This window comes from Schistocerca gregaria, chromosome 4 (genome assembly GCF_023897955.1).
Source record: "Schistocerca gregaria isolate iqSchGreg1 chromosome 4, iqSchGreg1.2, whole genome shotgun sequence".
NCBI classification, from domain to species: Eukaryota; Metazoa; Arthropoda; class Insecta; order Orthoptera; family Acrididae; genus Schistocerca; species Schistocerca gregaria.
The window spans coordinates 779,972,976-779,989,701 of NC_064923.1; the positions used below are offsets into that span (position 1 = coordinate 779,972,976).

The 16,726-nt window shown below is 41.8% G+C and overlaps 1 protein-coding gene across 1 annotated transcript in view; it reads left to right on the forward strand.

The window, feature by feature from the left end:
• The window catches only part of LOC126267933 (spidroin-2-like), a 163,233-nt gene that overhangs the window by 85,223 nt on the left and 61,284 nt on the right, over positions 1-16,726 (forward strand). The window contains exon 3 of the mRNA XM_049973244.1: positions 1,488-2,292. Within this exon, the coding sequence (XP_049829201.1) occupies positions 1,488-2,292 (805 nt within the window). The remainder of the gene's footprint in view (positions 1-1,487; positions 2,293-16,726) is intronic.

Here is a 16,726-nt window from a genome sequence, read left to right on the forward strand (position 1 = left end):
CAGCAAATTCCGAATTTTTCAACCGAAATTGGCCGAGGAAAAAGATAGTTCGTCATTACTTATTTAACGCCCTTCGCAGAAATGTCATGTTTATCAATTTCGTCTTTCTATATTCATACATCATGAATCAGAGACAGTAAAGGATGTGGAACAGCAGTTGAACGGAATGGACAGCGTCTTCAAAAGAGGATATAAGATGAACATCAACAAAAGCAAAAAGAGGATAATGGAATGTAGTCGAATTAAATCGGGTGATGCTGAGCGAATTAGATAATGAAATGAGACACTTAAAGTAGTAATGGAGTTTTACTATTTGGGGAGCATTGGGGAACATAATAACTGATGATGGTCGAAGTAGAGAGGATTTAAAATGTAGACTGGCAAAGGCAAGGAAAGCGTTTCTGAAGAAGAGAAATTTGTTAACATCGAGGATAGACTTAAGTGACAGGAAGTAGTTTCTGAAAGTATTTGTATGGAGTGTAGCCATGTATGGTAGTGAAACGTGGACGATAAATAGTTTAGAGAAGAACAGAATAGGAGCTTTTGAAATGTGGTGCTACAGAAGAATGCTCAAGATTAGATGGGTAGATCACATAACTAATGAGGAGGTATTGCATAGAACTGAAGGGATCCGTTGGTAGGACATGTTCTGAGGCATCAAGGGACCACCAATTTATATTAACAGAATATTCCTTTGGTTCTTGGTAGAACAACATTATAATAAATGAAAAGCACCAGTTCCCTTTTTTTTTCAATATTACTTTTATTGCAAACCGGTATTCGGCTAACAAGGCCATCTTCAGACATTTAAATGTCTGAAGACGGCCTTGTAAGCTGAAAAACAGGTTAGCAATGAAAGTAATATTGTAGAACAAAAGCAAACTGGTGCTTTTCATTTATGATCACCAATTTAGTATTGGAGGGCAGCCCGGAGCCTAAAGATCGTACAGGGAGACCAAGAGATGAATACACCAAGCAGATTCAGAAGGATGTAGGCTGCAGTAGGTACTGGGAGACGAAGAAGTTTGCGCAGGAATGAGTAGCATGGCGAACTGCCTCAAACCAGTCTCTGGACTGAAGACAACAACAACAGCAACACATCGTGCATTATTTTGCTTGCAAGATAGCAGAATTACTTTATGTACTACACGGTCCCTAAATCTCATATTAAGTTTCTTGCCTACTTTCACTTCCGTTAATCCTCAACACGTCCACCTTTCTGAGTTTTACTGAGGCCAAAACTGTGTGCCCTTAACGCTCTTCCTTTCGTTCAACGGGTCCTGTAATTCTTCTTCGCTTTCACTGAATATAGGAAACGTATCTGTAAACGTTACATGCTGCAGACACCTCCGAAATAAAACCTCGAGCCACTTACTTTGGCGTAATGCAGCGCCGAAAGGACGGCGTTTTGATACGTCCGCAGTGCCGGATTCCAGAACGGATTGCCTGCTGGGAGCAGAGTGCGAACAAAAACTTTATTCATTCAGCGCGGGCGCCTGGCGCTTCCCACGAGAGGAAATCCATCAAGCAGTTAAACTCCATCGACGGCGCCCTCCCCGCTCACCGACCAACTTCCTGCTCGCCGCCGGAATCACCCCGGGGAATTTCCCGCAGCCGGGGGCCGGGGTGTGAGGCGGCGGTCGGCCGGGCGCAGTTCGCAGCCGCCGCAGCAGGCCTAGGTGCCTCGCCGCAGTTCGCAGCCGCCGCAGCAGGCCTAGGTGCCTCGCCGCAGTTCGCAGCCGCCGCAGCAGGCCTAGGTGCCTCGCCGCAGTTCGCAGCCGCCGCAGCAGGCCTAGGTGCCTCGCCGCAGTTCGCAGCCGCCGCAGCAGGCCTAGGTGCCTCGCCGCAGTTCGCAGCCGCCGCAGCAGGCCTAGGTGCCTCGCCGCAGTTCGCCGCCGCCGCAGCAGGCCTAGGTGCCTCGCCGCAGTTCGCAGCCGCCGCAGCAGGCCTAGGTGCCTCGCCGCAGTTCGCAGCCGCCGCAGCAGGCCTAGGTGCCTCGCCGCAGTTCGCAGCCGCCGCAGCAGGCCTAGGTGCCTCGCCGCAGTTCGCAGCCGCCGCAGCAGGCCTAGGTGCCTCGCCGCAGTTCGCAGCCGCCGCAGCAGGCCTAGGTGCCTCGCCTCAGTTCGCAGCCGCCGCAGCAGGCCTAGGTGCCTCGCCGCAGTTCGCCGCCGCCGCAGCAGGCCTAGGTGCCTCGCCGCAGTTCGCAGCCGCCGCAGCAGGCCTAGGTGCCTCGCCGCAGTTCGCAGCCGCCGCAGCAGGCCTAGGTGCCTCGCCGCAGTTCGCCGCCCCCAGGTGCGCCCAGGCTGCTTACAGGGGAGCCTCCCCATCGCACCCACCTCAGATTTAGTTATAAGTTGGCATAGTGCATAGGCCTTGAAAAACTGAACACAGATCATTCGAGAAAACAGGAAGAAGCTGTGTGGAACTATGAAAAAAAAACAAGCAAAATATACAAACTGAGTAGTTCATGTAAAACATAGGCAATATCCAGGATAGTTTGAGCTAAGGAGCACAGTAGTCCCGTGGGTAGCGTGAGTAGCTGCAGAACGAGAGGTCCTTGGTTCAAGTCTCCCCTCGAGGGAAAAGTTTTTTATTTTCAGACAACTATTATCTGTCCGTCCGTCCAACCGATGCGATCACGTTTATGGGAGTGATTGTCACATCCACAAGAAAACCTACACCGGGCCAGCTGGAAGAATCAAGTGTACAAGTTACGTGGGTCGACAACATATTCCTGTCATGTGACACACATGCCGACACCAGGGCCATTTACAATATATCGGACGTGTTTTCCTGCGGAGGAATCAGTTGACCTACGACCTTGCGATCAAATGTTTTCGGTTCCCATTGGAGAGGCACGTCCTTTCGTCTACTAACCACACGGTTTTTCTGTGCGGTCGCAAAACACAGACACTAAACTTATTACAGTGAACAGAGACGTCAATGAACGAACGGACAGATCATAACTTTGCGAAAATAAAGTAAGTAAACTTTTCACTCGAGGGAATACTTGAACCAAGTCCCTCTCGTTCCGCAGCTGCTCACACTAACCACGGTACCAGGGCGCTCCTGAACTCACATTCTCCCTTTGTTGCCTATGTTTTACATGGACTACCCAGTTTGTATATTTTGCTTATTTTTTTCATAGTTCCACCCAACTTCTTCCTGTTTTCTCGATTGATCTGTGTTCAGTTTTTCAAGGCCTATCCACTGTGCCAACTTATAACTAAATCTGAGGGGGGGGGGGGGGGGATGCCATTGGGAGGTTCCCTTGTAACCACGCCCTCTGTCGCAGCAGCAGGAACACCCAATCGCCGTACCGTATAACATGATTATGCTAATAATGTGCTTCTAAACTTCTCATGTAATGAGGCATACGCCAGTATATTGCCAGAAACATATTAGACGCAATAAATCGATTGAAGCTCTGGCATCTCGTAAGATAAAACAGATATTAGCCATAAGTAAACAGAAAAGATCACATGGTACCTTTCCACTGGAATTTTTGTTACATCACTGTGCCGTTACAAGTCTCAACTTTATCTTCAGTACTTCAGTTGCAATGTGCGAAATTGTGGTGAAATATGAAAACAATTACATGAGGAAATACACACTCTATTTTAACATACACTACTGGCTATTAAAATTGCTACACCACGAAGATGACGTTCTACAGACGCGAAATTTAACCGACAGGAAGACGATGCTGTGATATACAAATGATTAGCTCTTCAGAGTATTCACACAAGGTTGGCGCCGGTGGCAACCCCTACAACGTGCTAACGTGAAGAAAGTTTCCAACCGATTTCTTATACACAAACAACAGTTGACGGGCGTTGCCTGGTGAAACTTTGTCGAGATGGCTCCTGTATGGAGGAGAAATTCGTACCATCACGTTTCCAAATTTCATAAAGGTCGAATTGTAGCCTATTTCGATTGCAGTTTGTAGTATCGCAACATTGCTGCTCGCGTTGCTCGAGATCCAATGACTGTTAGCAGAATATGGAATCTGTGGTTTCAGGAGGGTAATACGGAACGGCGTGCTGCATCCCAACGGCCTCGTATCACTAGCAGTTGAGATGACAGGCATCTTATCCGCATGGCCGTAACGGATCGTGCAGCAACGTCTCGATTCCTGAGTCAACTGATGGGGACGTTTGCAAGACAACAGTTTGACAACGTTAGCAGCAGCATGGACTATCAGCTCGGAGACGAAGGCTGCGGTTACCCTTGACGCAGCATCACAGACAGGAGCGCATGCGATGGTGTACTCAACGACGAACCTAGGTGCACGAATGGAAAAACGGCATTTTTCTGATGAATCCAGGTTCTGTTTACAGTATCATGATGATCGCATCCGTGTCTGGCGACATCGCGGTGAACGCACATTGAAAGCGTGTATTCGTCATCGCCATACTGGTGTATCACCCTGCGTGATGGTATGGGGTGCCATTGCTCGGTCACCTCTTGTTCGCATTGACAGCACTTTGAACAGTGGACGTTACATTTCAGATGTGTTACGACCAGCGCTCTACCTTTCATTCGATCCCTGCGAAACCCTACATTTCAGCAGGATAATGCATGACCGCATGTTGCAGGTCCTGTACGGGTTTTTCTGGATACCAAAAATGTTCAACTGCTGACTTGGCGAGAACACTCTCCAGATCTCTCACCAATCGAAAACGTCTGGTCAATGGTGGCCGAGCAACTGGTTCGTCACAATACGCCAGTCACTACTCTTGATGAACTGTGGTATCGTCTTGAAGCTGCATGTGCAGCTGTAACTGTACACGCTATCCACGCTCTGACTCAATGCCCAGGCGTATCAAGGCCGTTATTACGGCCAGATGTGGTTGTTCTGCGTACTGATTTCTCAGGATCTATGCACCCAAATTGGGTGAAAATGTAATGACTTGTCAGTTCCAGTATAATATATTTTTCCAATGAATACCCGTTTGTCAATTGCTTTTCTTCTTGGTGTAGCAGTTTTAATGGCCAGTAGTGTACAATACATCTGCGACTTAGTTGTCCCAACCAAACACTACCTAACCTAAGCTAAAATGGATTGTGGCGCCATGTAGAAAAGAGAGCAACAGAACTAACTGGTATGCCGTAAGTCTTAAAAAAATTATGCATTCAACAATTCAGGAAATTTTAGTTCAGAATGCACTAACACCCCCAGATTCAATTTCCTGTCGTTGTGACTTCGCAGTGAAGATGTTTACAGAAAAACCGAGTCTTAAACTGTGATTTAGAAGACTACATTGGCAATAGAACCCCCACGGAAAGGCCAGCAGATGGATTTCAGTTACAGATTTTCCGTTTATTTCTCTATCTCTGAAACCATTATGGCTACAATAAAAACTGATTTTTAGCATAGTTACGTAATTGCACATCAACTCATCACTACATTCCCTATTAATCTGATGTCATATATCATGTCCTTCAATTCAGTTCTCTAAGAGTCATTTGCTTTAAAAGTCACCTGCAAATAAGCCAAAAAATTATATACTACAACACCGTTTCATCCTTATTTCTGGTTTTCACAGCCACGTTTGTTGTAAGTTCGTCGTAGTGTTTCCATCGCACACTCTTTCCAATCATTTCGTCCTTCCTTTCAGTTAGTAATAAGTACCTTTTTTAAATACTTATTGTGAAATTTTCACTCGCAATTACTCATAAATTTAAAAAACTTCAATCATTTAGTGATCATCTTCAGATCTAAAAATAAAATTAAATAAGACATCAAGAAACAACTATTTACGTAGATAATATAGGTGGCAAAAGTCAAAACTCTTTCAGTTGTAACTGAACAGTTAGATACTGTTGACGTATAATATTTAAAATTTAAAATTCTTAAAACAGTACCTCATTAATCACATGTTGCGAAATGTTATTTCCTTTAAAAAGAATACATTCATAAGCTGTGAAACAAACGGAGCAGCACTGTATTACACTCGTGCGAGCATTCGGTAGAATTTTACTAAACCACTCGGCAACATACTGAAATGTGTGTCGTGAATGATGGGGAGGAAGGTAGGGGAGGAGAAGAGAAATGAAGAGGATAGGTAGGTAGTACTGTGCAAAATTTAAACTTGACTAACATTTTGTGGACGAGATGTAACGCAGTTACTGTAAATAAATACCAGAATAGAGTCCAATCCAACACGTCGAATCCTTTCCTGAAGCATTTTCACACAGGAGGAATACATCAAAATGAACACACAGAAGAAATGTTAGCTGTTAAGGAACACTGAAAGCATTTTCTTTAATGTTGAAATTCGCCAAATCCGTAGCTCAGCCATAGCTGTAGCAGACAGCGCAAAAGCCACACGGCGGGCACATGTTCTTGGTCGAGAGGTTTTAGGCGCTGCAGCCTGGAACCGCGCCACCGCTACCGTCTCAGGTTCGAATCCGGCCTCTGGCATGGATGTGTGTGGTGTCCTTAGGTTAGTTAGGTTTAAGTAGTTCTACGTTCTAGGGGACTGATGACCTCAGAAGTTAAGTTCCATAGTGTTCAGAGACATTTGAACCATGCCCTTGGTTGTTCGCACGTTGGTAAACAGATAACACGGCAGCGAGCGATGGTAATTTGTGTAGCGAATTTAGATTTCTGTGGGTAGTTTCTAAGACACAGTTGTCTATAGTTACTGTTCGCTCTAACTCGCAACTCATTTAACGTTAATAATAATTAGCAGGTGCCTCTGCGGTACCAGTAAGCGTTAATAGTAGAAATAAAACTGAATTAATTGCCTCTATGATTTCGTGCTATATGTTGCTAACAGCAACTGCCGTTGTGCACGTTTCAGAGATTCACGGTAACGTGTGATCCAATCAATATTTCAGTCTTGCAAAGACGAAATGCGAAGAAACGGTTATGCAATCGAAATCACCTGCTTCTCTTAAAGACCTACATACATGTTATTCATTAGCTAATTTCTGGGCCACTCATTTGGAACGAGAAATAAATCAAGTGATTCCGTGTATTTTGGTACGAACTATGATTCTTGTACTAGTTTCAGTCCAGAACAAAAACGGAGTACCTTTCATGCAGTAACAATTGCCAATGAAAAGGAAAAGTGTGTAAACTCTCTGGCTAGGCGAAGGAGGAAGAAAACGCTTTATCAGTGTGCAAAGCCGGTTTCATTTCATAAAATCTCTATAGGAATTGTGTACACGCAAGAAAGAGTCACACGAAACCCTAAATATGCGCCAAACAGATGTCATAAAAGTGCGAAGAAAAACTATTCGAAAGTTTTAGAACTGCTCGTAAGAATCAATGCGCTGTTACAGAGGTGAATGTATGAAGCTGGGTGAAAAGTTACTGCATCTGGTGCACGTATGCAGTGAAATAATGAAGCTTAGGCTACTTACACAACTGACTGTAAGCTGGTTAACGGTCATACACTACTTTCTCTCACTTTGTGGTATTGTAAATGCTAAGATGTTAAAGTCGCCTGCAGTATGTAGAAAGTTCTTTTTTTACTTAGAATAGTTATGAAGGCTATTTGCATCCACTTCTAGGTCTGTCTTGCAATTGTAGGTTGGAATATCCGTCCGGAACCGAGCGACTGCTACGGTCGCAGGTTCAAATCCTCCCTCGGGTATGGATATGTGTGATGTCCTTAGCTTAGTTAGGTTAAAGTAGTTCTAAGTCATAGGGGACTGATGACCTGAGATGTTAAGTCCCATAGTGCTCAGAGCCATTTGAACCATTTTTTTCAAAACTTCCTGTAAGTCTGTAAAGCCCATTTCGTGTGCTATTGCATTGCTTGTTAACTCTCTTCTCTCGGTTTTATTTCATCTCGAACACTGTAATTCTTTGTATGCTGCGACTTCAGTGTGCCACGTCTCTTGGGCGTCATCGTGTTATGTGTGAGTGCTAACAATCTAGCTAAAATGTACTCTGGTGAATAAGCAATAATCTTTTGAACTTCTGCTAAAAATGTTAGTAGTAATACTTCTCTGTATGTAGATAAATTTCAAGTAGGCGGATCGACGTCTTCTGCTGTGCAGTTTTATGTTTGTAAAATCTTACTCAGAGTTATGACAAAGTAGAAAGGAGAACTGGATACGTAAATCACCTCATTAAATCTTGATTATTCGGAAGGCCGTATGTGTTAGTGCCCATTGCAGGAATTAAGTTCTGAGCTAAATAAGGAAGTGCCACGATATTACAATCTTTACTGTGACTAGTCTGTTTTGCTTGATTTGTTCATCGGTTGCGCTGCCAATTAGATGCTGAACTGTAGTTGGCGAGCAGATAAGTTTGGTGACTGGCGACCGTGTTCCTATCAAGCGCGATGTGACAAATTATTTAACATCATGTTGAATAATATAGACCGGACTTTTCAAAGTAAATTTGTACGACAAGATTCAAGTTTTCTTAGGTATGCATACCTTCACGTAATGCCCCGAGGTTTGCAAGCAACTCGACACGACACCAAAACGAATCTCCCTCCTCTTGAATTGCTATCATTATTGACAAAAGGTTATTAAAGTGCTTTGGAAGTGAAACATATATAAAGGTATAAATTTCAGTTATTATTATTCAGCTCCTTAAACTTTAGTACAAGGATGTTACCTGCTAAGCTGCTGGGACCACGAAAGCTAAACAAGAGGAAGTGGCGACAGAATACGGTATGAAAATCAAGAATCTCTTATTTACAAAAGAACGACTCAACTTACACCAGTGATTACTATAGAAATATAACAGGAATATCTGAGTTTGACGTCGAAATAGTTACTTATTATGGCCCTTTGAATGGTGGTGACATTATTAGCGTGAATATTGAAGCACCCATGTAACAATAATCACTTGGGTGTTTACTTTCACGTAACACGGTACACACAGCAAGTAACGGTTGTTGTACTGTGACATGTCGTTGAGTAAAAAGTTACATCTTTTACTTATCGTGCGTTAAAGCAACTGATACAGATAGCACAATAATTTTTTGTTGAGTAATTGCTTTCAAGACAGTTATTACTATGTACTGTTGAGTGTTTCCATCAGTAACACATCAAGTATTTAGTGATGGCTTGAACGAGTAGGATTCTATATGCTGCTGATATTTACAAGGAGGAGTGGCTGTATAATTATAGTTTCTGTAAACAAGTTATGATTTGAATACTGTTCATTAATTTTATTAGTTCTCGTGAATATCTTATCATTAGTTGGTGGTTACAAAGAATACATAACTACGAATTTTGTCTTGCTTTACAGAATTTGAGTTGGATCAGTGCGTGTTGGTTAGGCTGTGGTCCCTGATTAAGGGTTGCTATAGAAAGATCACATATGACAGACTGAGGATTTGGTTGAGATGGTGTAGTAGAATAGAAATGGATCATGTGAATTATTAGACTTTTGGGCTGCAAAGTTCGCCATCGAACAGTAGGCATGATAAGTCATCTACAGTACACTAAAAGATAGTTTAATTATACTACAAATAAGTCATTTTTTAAAGTATGGTACACAATAGTAACATAAATTCGTCGCACATGAAATGGATTGGCGTTCTCCTTGGGCGGCGGGGGGTGTAGAAAATTGTTCCGTACTTCAAATTTTCTAAAGCTTCACTTTTCTTTCCACTGAGTTCAGTTACTGAAGTTTGTGACGAACTAGTTCTTGAAGTAAAGTCATTAGTTTATTTAACGTCCTTATCACGTATTACTTTAGTGTCTTATCGGCACGTACTTCCAGCCTCCAAAACCTGCTTTCTTGTTCAACAACGCCAGCTAGCAGAGTGTTCATAGCAACAATCAGGTGGATAGCTAAGCACAGCGGCAGTTACACCCCGGTTTCCGATTCTTCAGCGTCGTAACGGCGTATCCTTCAGTGTCAATGTTTTCACATCGTGCAAGTAGATGCCGCGTTTCACGTCGGATAACATCGTCACAAATCTTGTACCACAGCAGTAGCAGGCGACCCACTGCTGATTACTTCACTGACGAGTGTTTGCAAAAAAGTGCTGGAACTTTTTTTTACTTTGTTTTACAGTCTTTAGCAACACACTGCAACACAACTCAGACTATGCCGTCATAACTTTTGTAAAGGTCACCACCTTCCATATTACGTCATCTATTCAAAATCCTAGAAACTGAACTCACATCATGATAGTAAAACGATTTAACATTTTATAGTCTATACCATGTTCACGGCTGAAAGCAAGAGGAAACTAGAGCCGTAATTTTTCCCGAGCGCATGCAGCTTTACTGTATGGTTAAATGATGATGGCGTCATCTTGGGTGAATTATTCCAGAGGTAAAATAGTCCCCCAGTCGGATCTCCGGGCGGGGACCTATCAAGAGGACTTCGTTATCAGGAGAAAGAAAACTGACGTTCTACGGATCGGAGCGTCGAATGTCAGATCCCTTAATAGGGCAGGTAGGTTAGAAAATTTAAAAAGGGAAATGGATAGGTTAAAGTTAGATATAGTGCGAATTAGTGAATTTCGGTGGCAGGAGGAACAAGACTACTAACAGCAGAGTACGCATTATTGTTGCCAAGATAGATACGAAGCCCATGCCTACCACAGTAGTACAAGTTTATATGCCAACTAGCTCTGTAGATGACGAAGAGATTGATGAAATGTATGACGAGGTAAAAGAAATTATTCACTTAGTGAAGGAAGAAGAAAATTTAATAGTCATTGGTGACTAGAATTCGATAGTAGGAAAAGGAAAGGAAGGAAGAGTAGAAGGTGAATATGGAATGGGCGTAAAAATGGAAGAGGAAGCCGCCTCATACAATTTTGCACAGAACATAACTTAATCATAGCTAACACCTGGTGCAAGAATCATGAAGTAAGGTTATATACATAGAAGAGGCCTGGATATACTAGAAGGTTTCAGATAGATTATATAATGGTAATACAGAGATTTAGGAACCAGGTTTTCAATTGTAAGTCATTTCCAGGAGCAGATGTGGACTTTGACCACAATGTATTGGTTATGAACTGTAGATTAAAACTGAAGAAACTGCAAAAAAGTGGGAATTTAAGGAGATGAGACCTGGATAAACTGACTGAACCAAAGGTTGTAGAGAATGCCAGGGAGGGCATAAGGGAACGATTGTTAGGAATGGGGGAAAGAAATACAGTAGAAGAAGAATTGGTAGCTTTGAGGGATGAAGTAGTGAAGGCAAAAGAGCGTCAAGTAGGTAAAAAGACGAGTAGAAATCCTTAGGTAACGGAAGAGATATTGAATTTGATTGATGAAAGGAGGAAATATAAAAATGCAGTAAATGAACCAGGCAAAAAGGAATACAAAAATGATATCGACAGGAAGTGCAAAATGGCTAAGCAGGGGTGGCTAGAGGCCAAATGTAAGGATGTAATGGCACATATCACTAGGGGTAAGATAGATACTGCCCACAGGAAAATTAAACAGACCTTTGGAGAAAAAAGAGCCACTTGTATGAATATCAAGAGCACAGATAGAAACCCAGTTGTAAGCAAAGGATGGAAAACAGGAAAGTGGGCGGAGTGTACGGAGTGTCTATACCAGGGCAATGTACTTGAGCACAATATTAAAGAAATGGAAGAGGATGTTCATGTAGATGAAATGGGAGATGTGATACTGCGTGCACAGTTTGAGATGTCACTCAAAGACGTAAGTCGAAACAAGGCCCTGTGAGTAGACAACATTCCATTAGAACTACTGATAGCCTTGGGAGAGCCAGCCCTGACAAAACTCTACCATCTGGTGAGCAAGATGTATGAGACAGGTGAAATACCCTCAGACTTAGCGCAGAATATAATATTTCTAATCCCAAAGAAAAAATTTGTTGACAGATGTGAAAATTACTGAATTATTTGTTAAATAAATCACTAACGCGAATTCTTTACAGATGAATGGAAGAACTGGTGGAAGAACAGTTTGGATATCGTAGAAATATTGGAACAAACGAGGCAATTCTGACCCTACGACTTATCTTAGAAGATAGATTACTTAGTGGCAAACGTACGTTTCTAGCATTTGTAGACTTAGGGAAAGCTTTGGAAAATGTTGACTGGAAAGCTCTCTTTCAAATTCTTAAAGTGGCAGGGGTAAAATACTGAGAGCAAAAGGCTATTTGCAATTTGTACAGAAACCAGACAGCAGTTAGAAGAGTGGAGGTGCATGAAAGCGAAGCATTGGCCGGGAAGGGAGTGAGACAGGGTTGTAGCCTGCCCCAATATTATTCAATCTGTATATTGAGCAAGCAGTAAGGAGTAAAGGAAACAAAAGAAAAATTCTGATTAGGAATTAAAACCCTTGGAGAAGAAATTAAAACTTTGAGGTTTGCCGATGACATTGTAATTCTGTCAGCAAAAGACCTGGAAGAGCAGTTGTCCGGAATGGACAGTGTCTTGAAAGGAGGATATAAGATGAACATCAACAAAAGGAAAACGAGGATAATGGGATGTCGTCAAATTAAGTCGGTTGATGCTGAGTGAATTAGACTGGGAAATGAGACACTTGAAGCAGTACAGTAGTAAAGGATTGTTGCTATCTGGGGAGCAAAATAACTGAAGATATTCGTAGTACAGAGAAAATAAAATATAGACTGGCAATGACAAGGAAAGCGTTTTTGAAGAAGAGTATACATGTAAGTGTCAGGAAGTCGTTTCTGAAAGTATTTGTATGGAGTGTAACCATGTATAGAAATGAAACATGTATGATTAATGGTTTGGACAAGAAGACAATAGAATCTTTCGAAATTTGGTGCTATAGAAGGATGCTGAATATTAGATGGGCAGATCACATAAGTAATGGGCATGTATTGAATAGAACTGGGGAGAAGAGAAATTTGTGGCCCAACTTGACAAAACGAAGGAATCGGTTAGTAGGACATGTTTTGATGCGTCAAGTGATCACCAGTTTAGTTTGGAGGGCAGCGTGGAGGGTAAAAATCGTAGAGGGAGACTCAGAGATGAATACACTAAGCAGATTCAGAAGGATGTAGGCTGCAGTAGGTACTGCGAGGTGAAGAAATTTGCACAGGATAGAGTAGCACAGTGAGCTGCGTCAAACCAGTCTCTGGACTGGAGACCACAACAACAACAAGAACAACTCTAATAAACGTCTAAATTTATATAGATTACTCTTTCTTAATACAAATTATATGTATGATGTGCATGCTTTACATTTGTGCACTGTTTAAAATAGAATCATTGTTAGCAAAAGTCTCAAAAAGTTCGTGACAGATAAACCTCACATTTTTGCTCAGTTTTTTACTAAATGTTTGGACAGAAATAGGTTACATATTTTTAAATATATTTTGTAGTGTAGACACACTTTTAATATACAAGGAAAAAATGTTGTAAGCAGAGATTTCGAAAAGTTCTTTACCGATTTACCTCAAATTTTCACATGACACTGCTATAACATTTGAAGTGCTATAGACTGTATATTTTGAAATAAATATAATGCAAATATATGTAGAAGATGTAAAGGTAAATGTTGCTAGAAGAAATCTCAAACTGTAATTTGTCGATTTACTTCATATTTTTGCACACTGCTGTAATGAACATTCAGAGAGACATTAACTGCTGAGTACAAGGGACTTGAGTTGATGGTGCCATAGAAGTCGGCAATCCTAAAGCCGCTACTGAACTGGGTCATAACCAGTCGGTCGCGGCGCTTATGTCCTCTTCGCATGTTAGCCGCTGCTGCCGCGTTGTCGTCCTGGAGGGAGGTCCGGTCAGCGTGCGATTGGCTGACCTCTTCTCACAGTCGTTCCCGACTGGCGTGCAGGCGCTTGACTCCACGCCGTAACACTTTATCCAAAGATTCTGCAGCTGCTGAACTACATCTGTGAACAAAATCGTAATTGTCAGTTATATTTATGTTGGTTTGTTATGATCAGTGTACGGTCCTAATCCAAAAAGACAGTAACCATCTGGATTTCTGTCAAATCCAGTCTTATTGGCGCCTGGTGTTTCGTCTTGTGACATAGCGTGACAACAAAACTTTAAGTGCAATGGTGAGAAGTTATCCGCGTCGCAACTGTTGCTGTGGTTCTTATTGTTTTTGTTGCTCTTCATATCTTTGAACACCTGCAGTTGTTTTTGGTCAGAGATGTATTCACGCATTGAAACTGAATGCAAACACGGCACTTCCCCAACCTCGTGTAACCTACGTTTGGGTGAGAGACTTGCTTTTCTCATTTTTCCACTGCACGTTTCCCCGTACAGTGTGGTACTAAAGATTTCACTACGTGGAGTAGTTCCAAATGACGGGTCTCTTGTGTTGCCTGTTTTGCGCCGGATTGCTCCGGCTGCATTATGAAGATTTGTAGTACAGCGTCAATGCAATTGCCTGATGTTTCTTAGATAGATCGACTTCGGGCTCAACATCCTCTTCCGTAGTTTCATTCTGTAGGGTACACCGAACAATTCTAGGTTATACTTCGTTTATTAGTTTCGATTCAGTTTTCTCATTATTTGAAGTTGACGTTTCATCAATTTACTCGATATTTAATTACACGTAATACACATTTTATCGTGGAAAGTTGCCACATCACTTTTAGTACACATTCCAGTACGTATTTTACACATTTCACTTTTCTTTACGTAAGGTAGATATTTAATTCTTTATTTCAGATGTCACCTGCCTTAACATTTCCGCTGAAGTAATATAGTTCAAATGTCTCTGAGCACTATGGGACTGAACACCTGAGGTCATCAGTGACCTAGAACTTACAACTATTGAAACCCACCTAACCTAAGGACATCACACACATCCATGCCCAATGCGGGATTCGAACCTGTGACCGTAGCAAAAAACCGCCTAGAACCGCTGGGCCATGCCTGCCGACACGTTTTATGATATTTGTAACTTCTGTTTTGTTACTAGTGAGATTAAAAATAGGGTTAATAGTCTCATTTTCAGTGCGCCATTCAGGTTCGCGTGGTGAAGCGTCTACATCTCGAACAACTCGACAGTACTTTCATTCTCATACTTAAAATTCTGGATCCTGCAAATTTTCAGGCTCTTTCCATAACATTTGCCTAATGACTGAAGTCAAGTGCGTGAACTTACATAAACAAAATGTGACGACACGCAACCGAATAAGAAACGATACAAGAATGTTGTCGAATACGGCATCACCAAAACGCAACAGTCGAGCATCGCTGCGCCATTACGCCGCGTTCGCTTTATGATTTCTGCCATCTTGCTAAACTGAGCTGCTGCCTACTGTTAAGTCGGTATTTTACTGAAAATAGATAGTAAGCAAAGCCAAATTTTGTCCTCGGAAAGGAGGAGGAGTAAGAACATTCCATGCTTAAGCAAATTAATAGACGACGCCTTCCTTACCTGTTAATTTATAACGACATAAGACACTGAAAAATTTTGTCATTTTATGTTTATTATACTAACGAAATAGCCAGTCCTGTTGTCGTATAATTATTTTCTTTATATTCCTCTTTAGTATGTTTTCTGATTATTATTGTGCTCATCATCTTCCAAGCATTAATTCCATGAAAATAAGTAATGAATGATTATAACAAAGGGGCATATACAATTAATTTTAGAACATATTGTGGTGCTTGTAAAAGGATCCTGACGTCGTATAGCCAGTGTAACTCAATCGCAATACAAAAAGGAGAGAGAGAACTTAAAATTCAAAAAATTGCTATTGTAGTGTTGTTCCGAATCTTAATTGGTCTGAAGTTGCGAAAGTCACAGTGACCGCCACAGGAATTAATATCTAAATCAGAGTCAATCAAGTAATGCCGAGACATTACAATTTCTGCAGCGAACTGTCAATTTTGTTTGATTTGTGTACAGGATGTGCTGCTAATCAGATTCCTGACTGGCGAGCAGATAAGTTTGGTAAATGAAGACCTTGTTCGTATTAACCGAGATGTAACAAACGATTTGCCATTATGCTGACTAGCACAGATCGAATTTCGTTCTAAGGGTCGGAGCGTTAAATGCCAGATCCCTTAATCGAGCATGTAGGTTAGAAAATTTAAAAAGGGAAATTGATAGGTTAAAGTTAGATATAGTGGGAATAGCGACGTTCGATGGCAGAAGGAACAAGACTTTGGGTCAGGAGAATACAGGGTTATAAATACAAAATCAAATAGGGGTAACGCAGGAGTAGGTTTAATAATGAATAAAAAAGTAGGAATGCGGGTTAGGTACTACAAACAGCATAGTGAACGCATTATTGCGGCCAAGGTAGACACGAAGCCCACGCCTACTACAGTAGTCAACTATATATTTGCTACATGTTTCCTGAATGAGTTATTTGGATGACCACTACCTATGCTAACTACTACACACTAACTTTCTTAACCTAAGGATAGAGAAAGATGGTAGAGGAGTGAAACTTCAAATAAGAAATAAAGTCTCTTCCAGTTGGGAGTTTACCAGTCGCCACTTACCAGCGAAAGACTTGCTGGCTCCCTACATCTCCCTTTCATAATTCCTGTCATCATCATCTCTCCTATGATTGTCGTTAAACTGTCGACCGGTGCCACGGTTCCTATATCCATTACCCCCACCTCTACATTTATAATTTGGAGGACCATTAAATTGTTTCTGATGGTAATTATTTCCAGCTCGCTTCTGATAATACATCTGGTTGTTTTCCTGTGAACTAGTAGTTTCTAATGGCTCCAATACTCCCATTATAGTATCTTCATGTTTGATCAGGCTTCTGGATAAGTTTTCTTGCATCCTTTTAATTGATATCATTATATCATTCAATGGCTGCTCTAATGTTTCAGTCAGT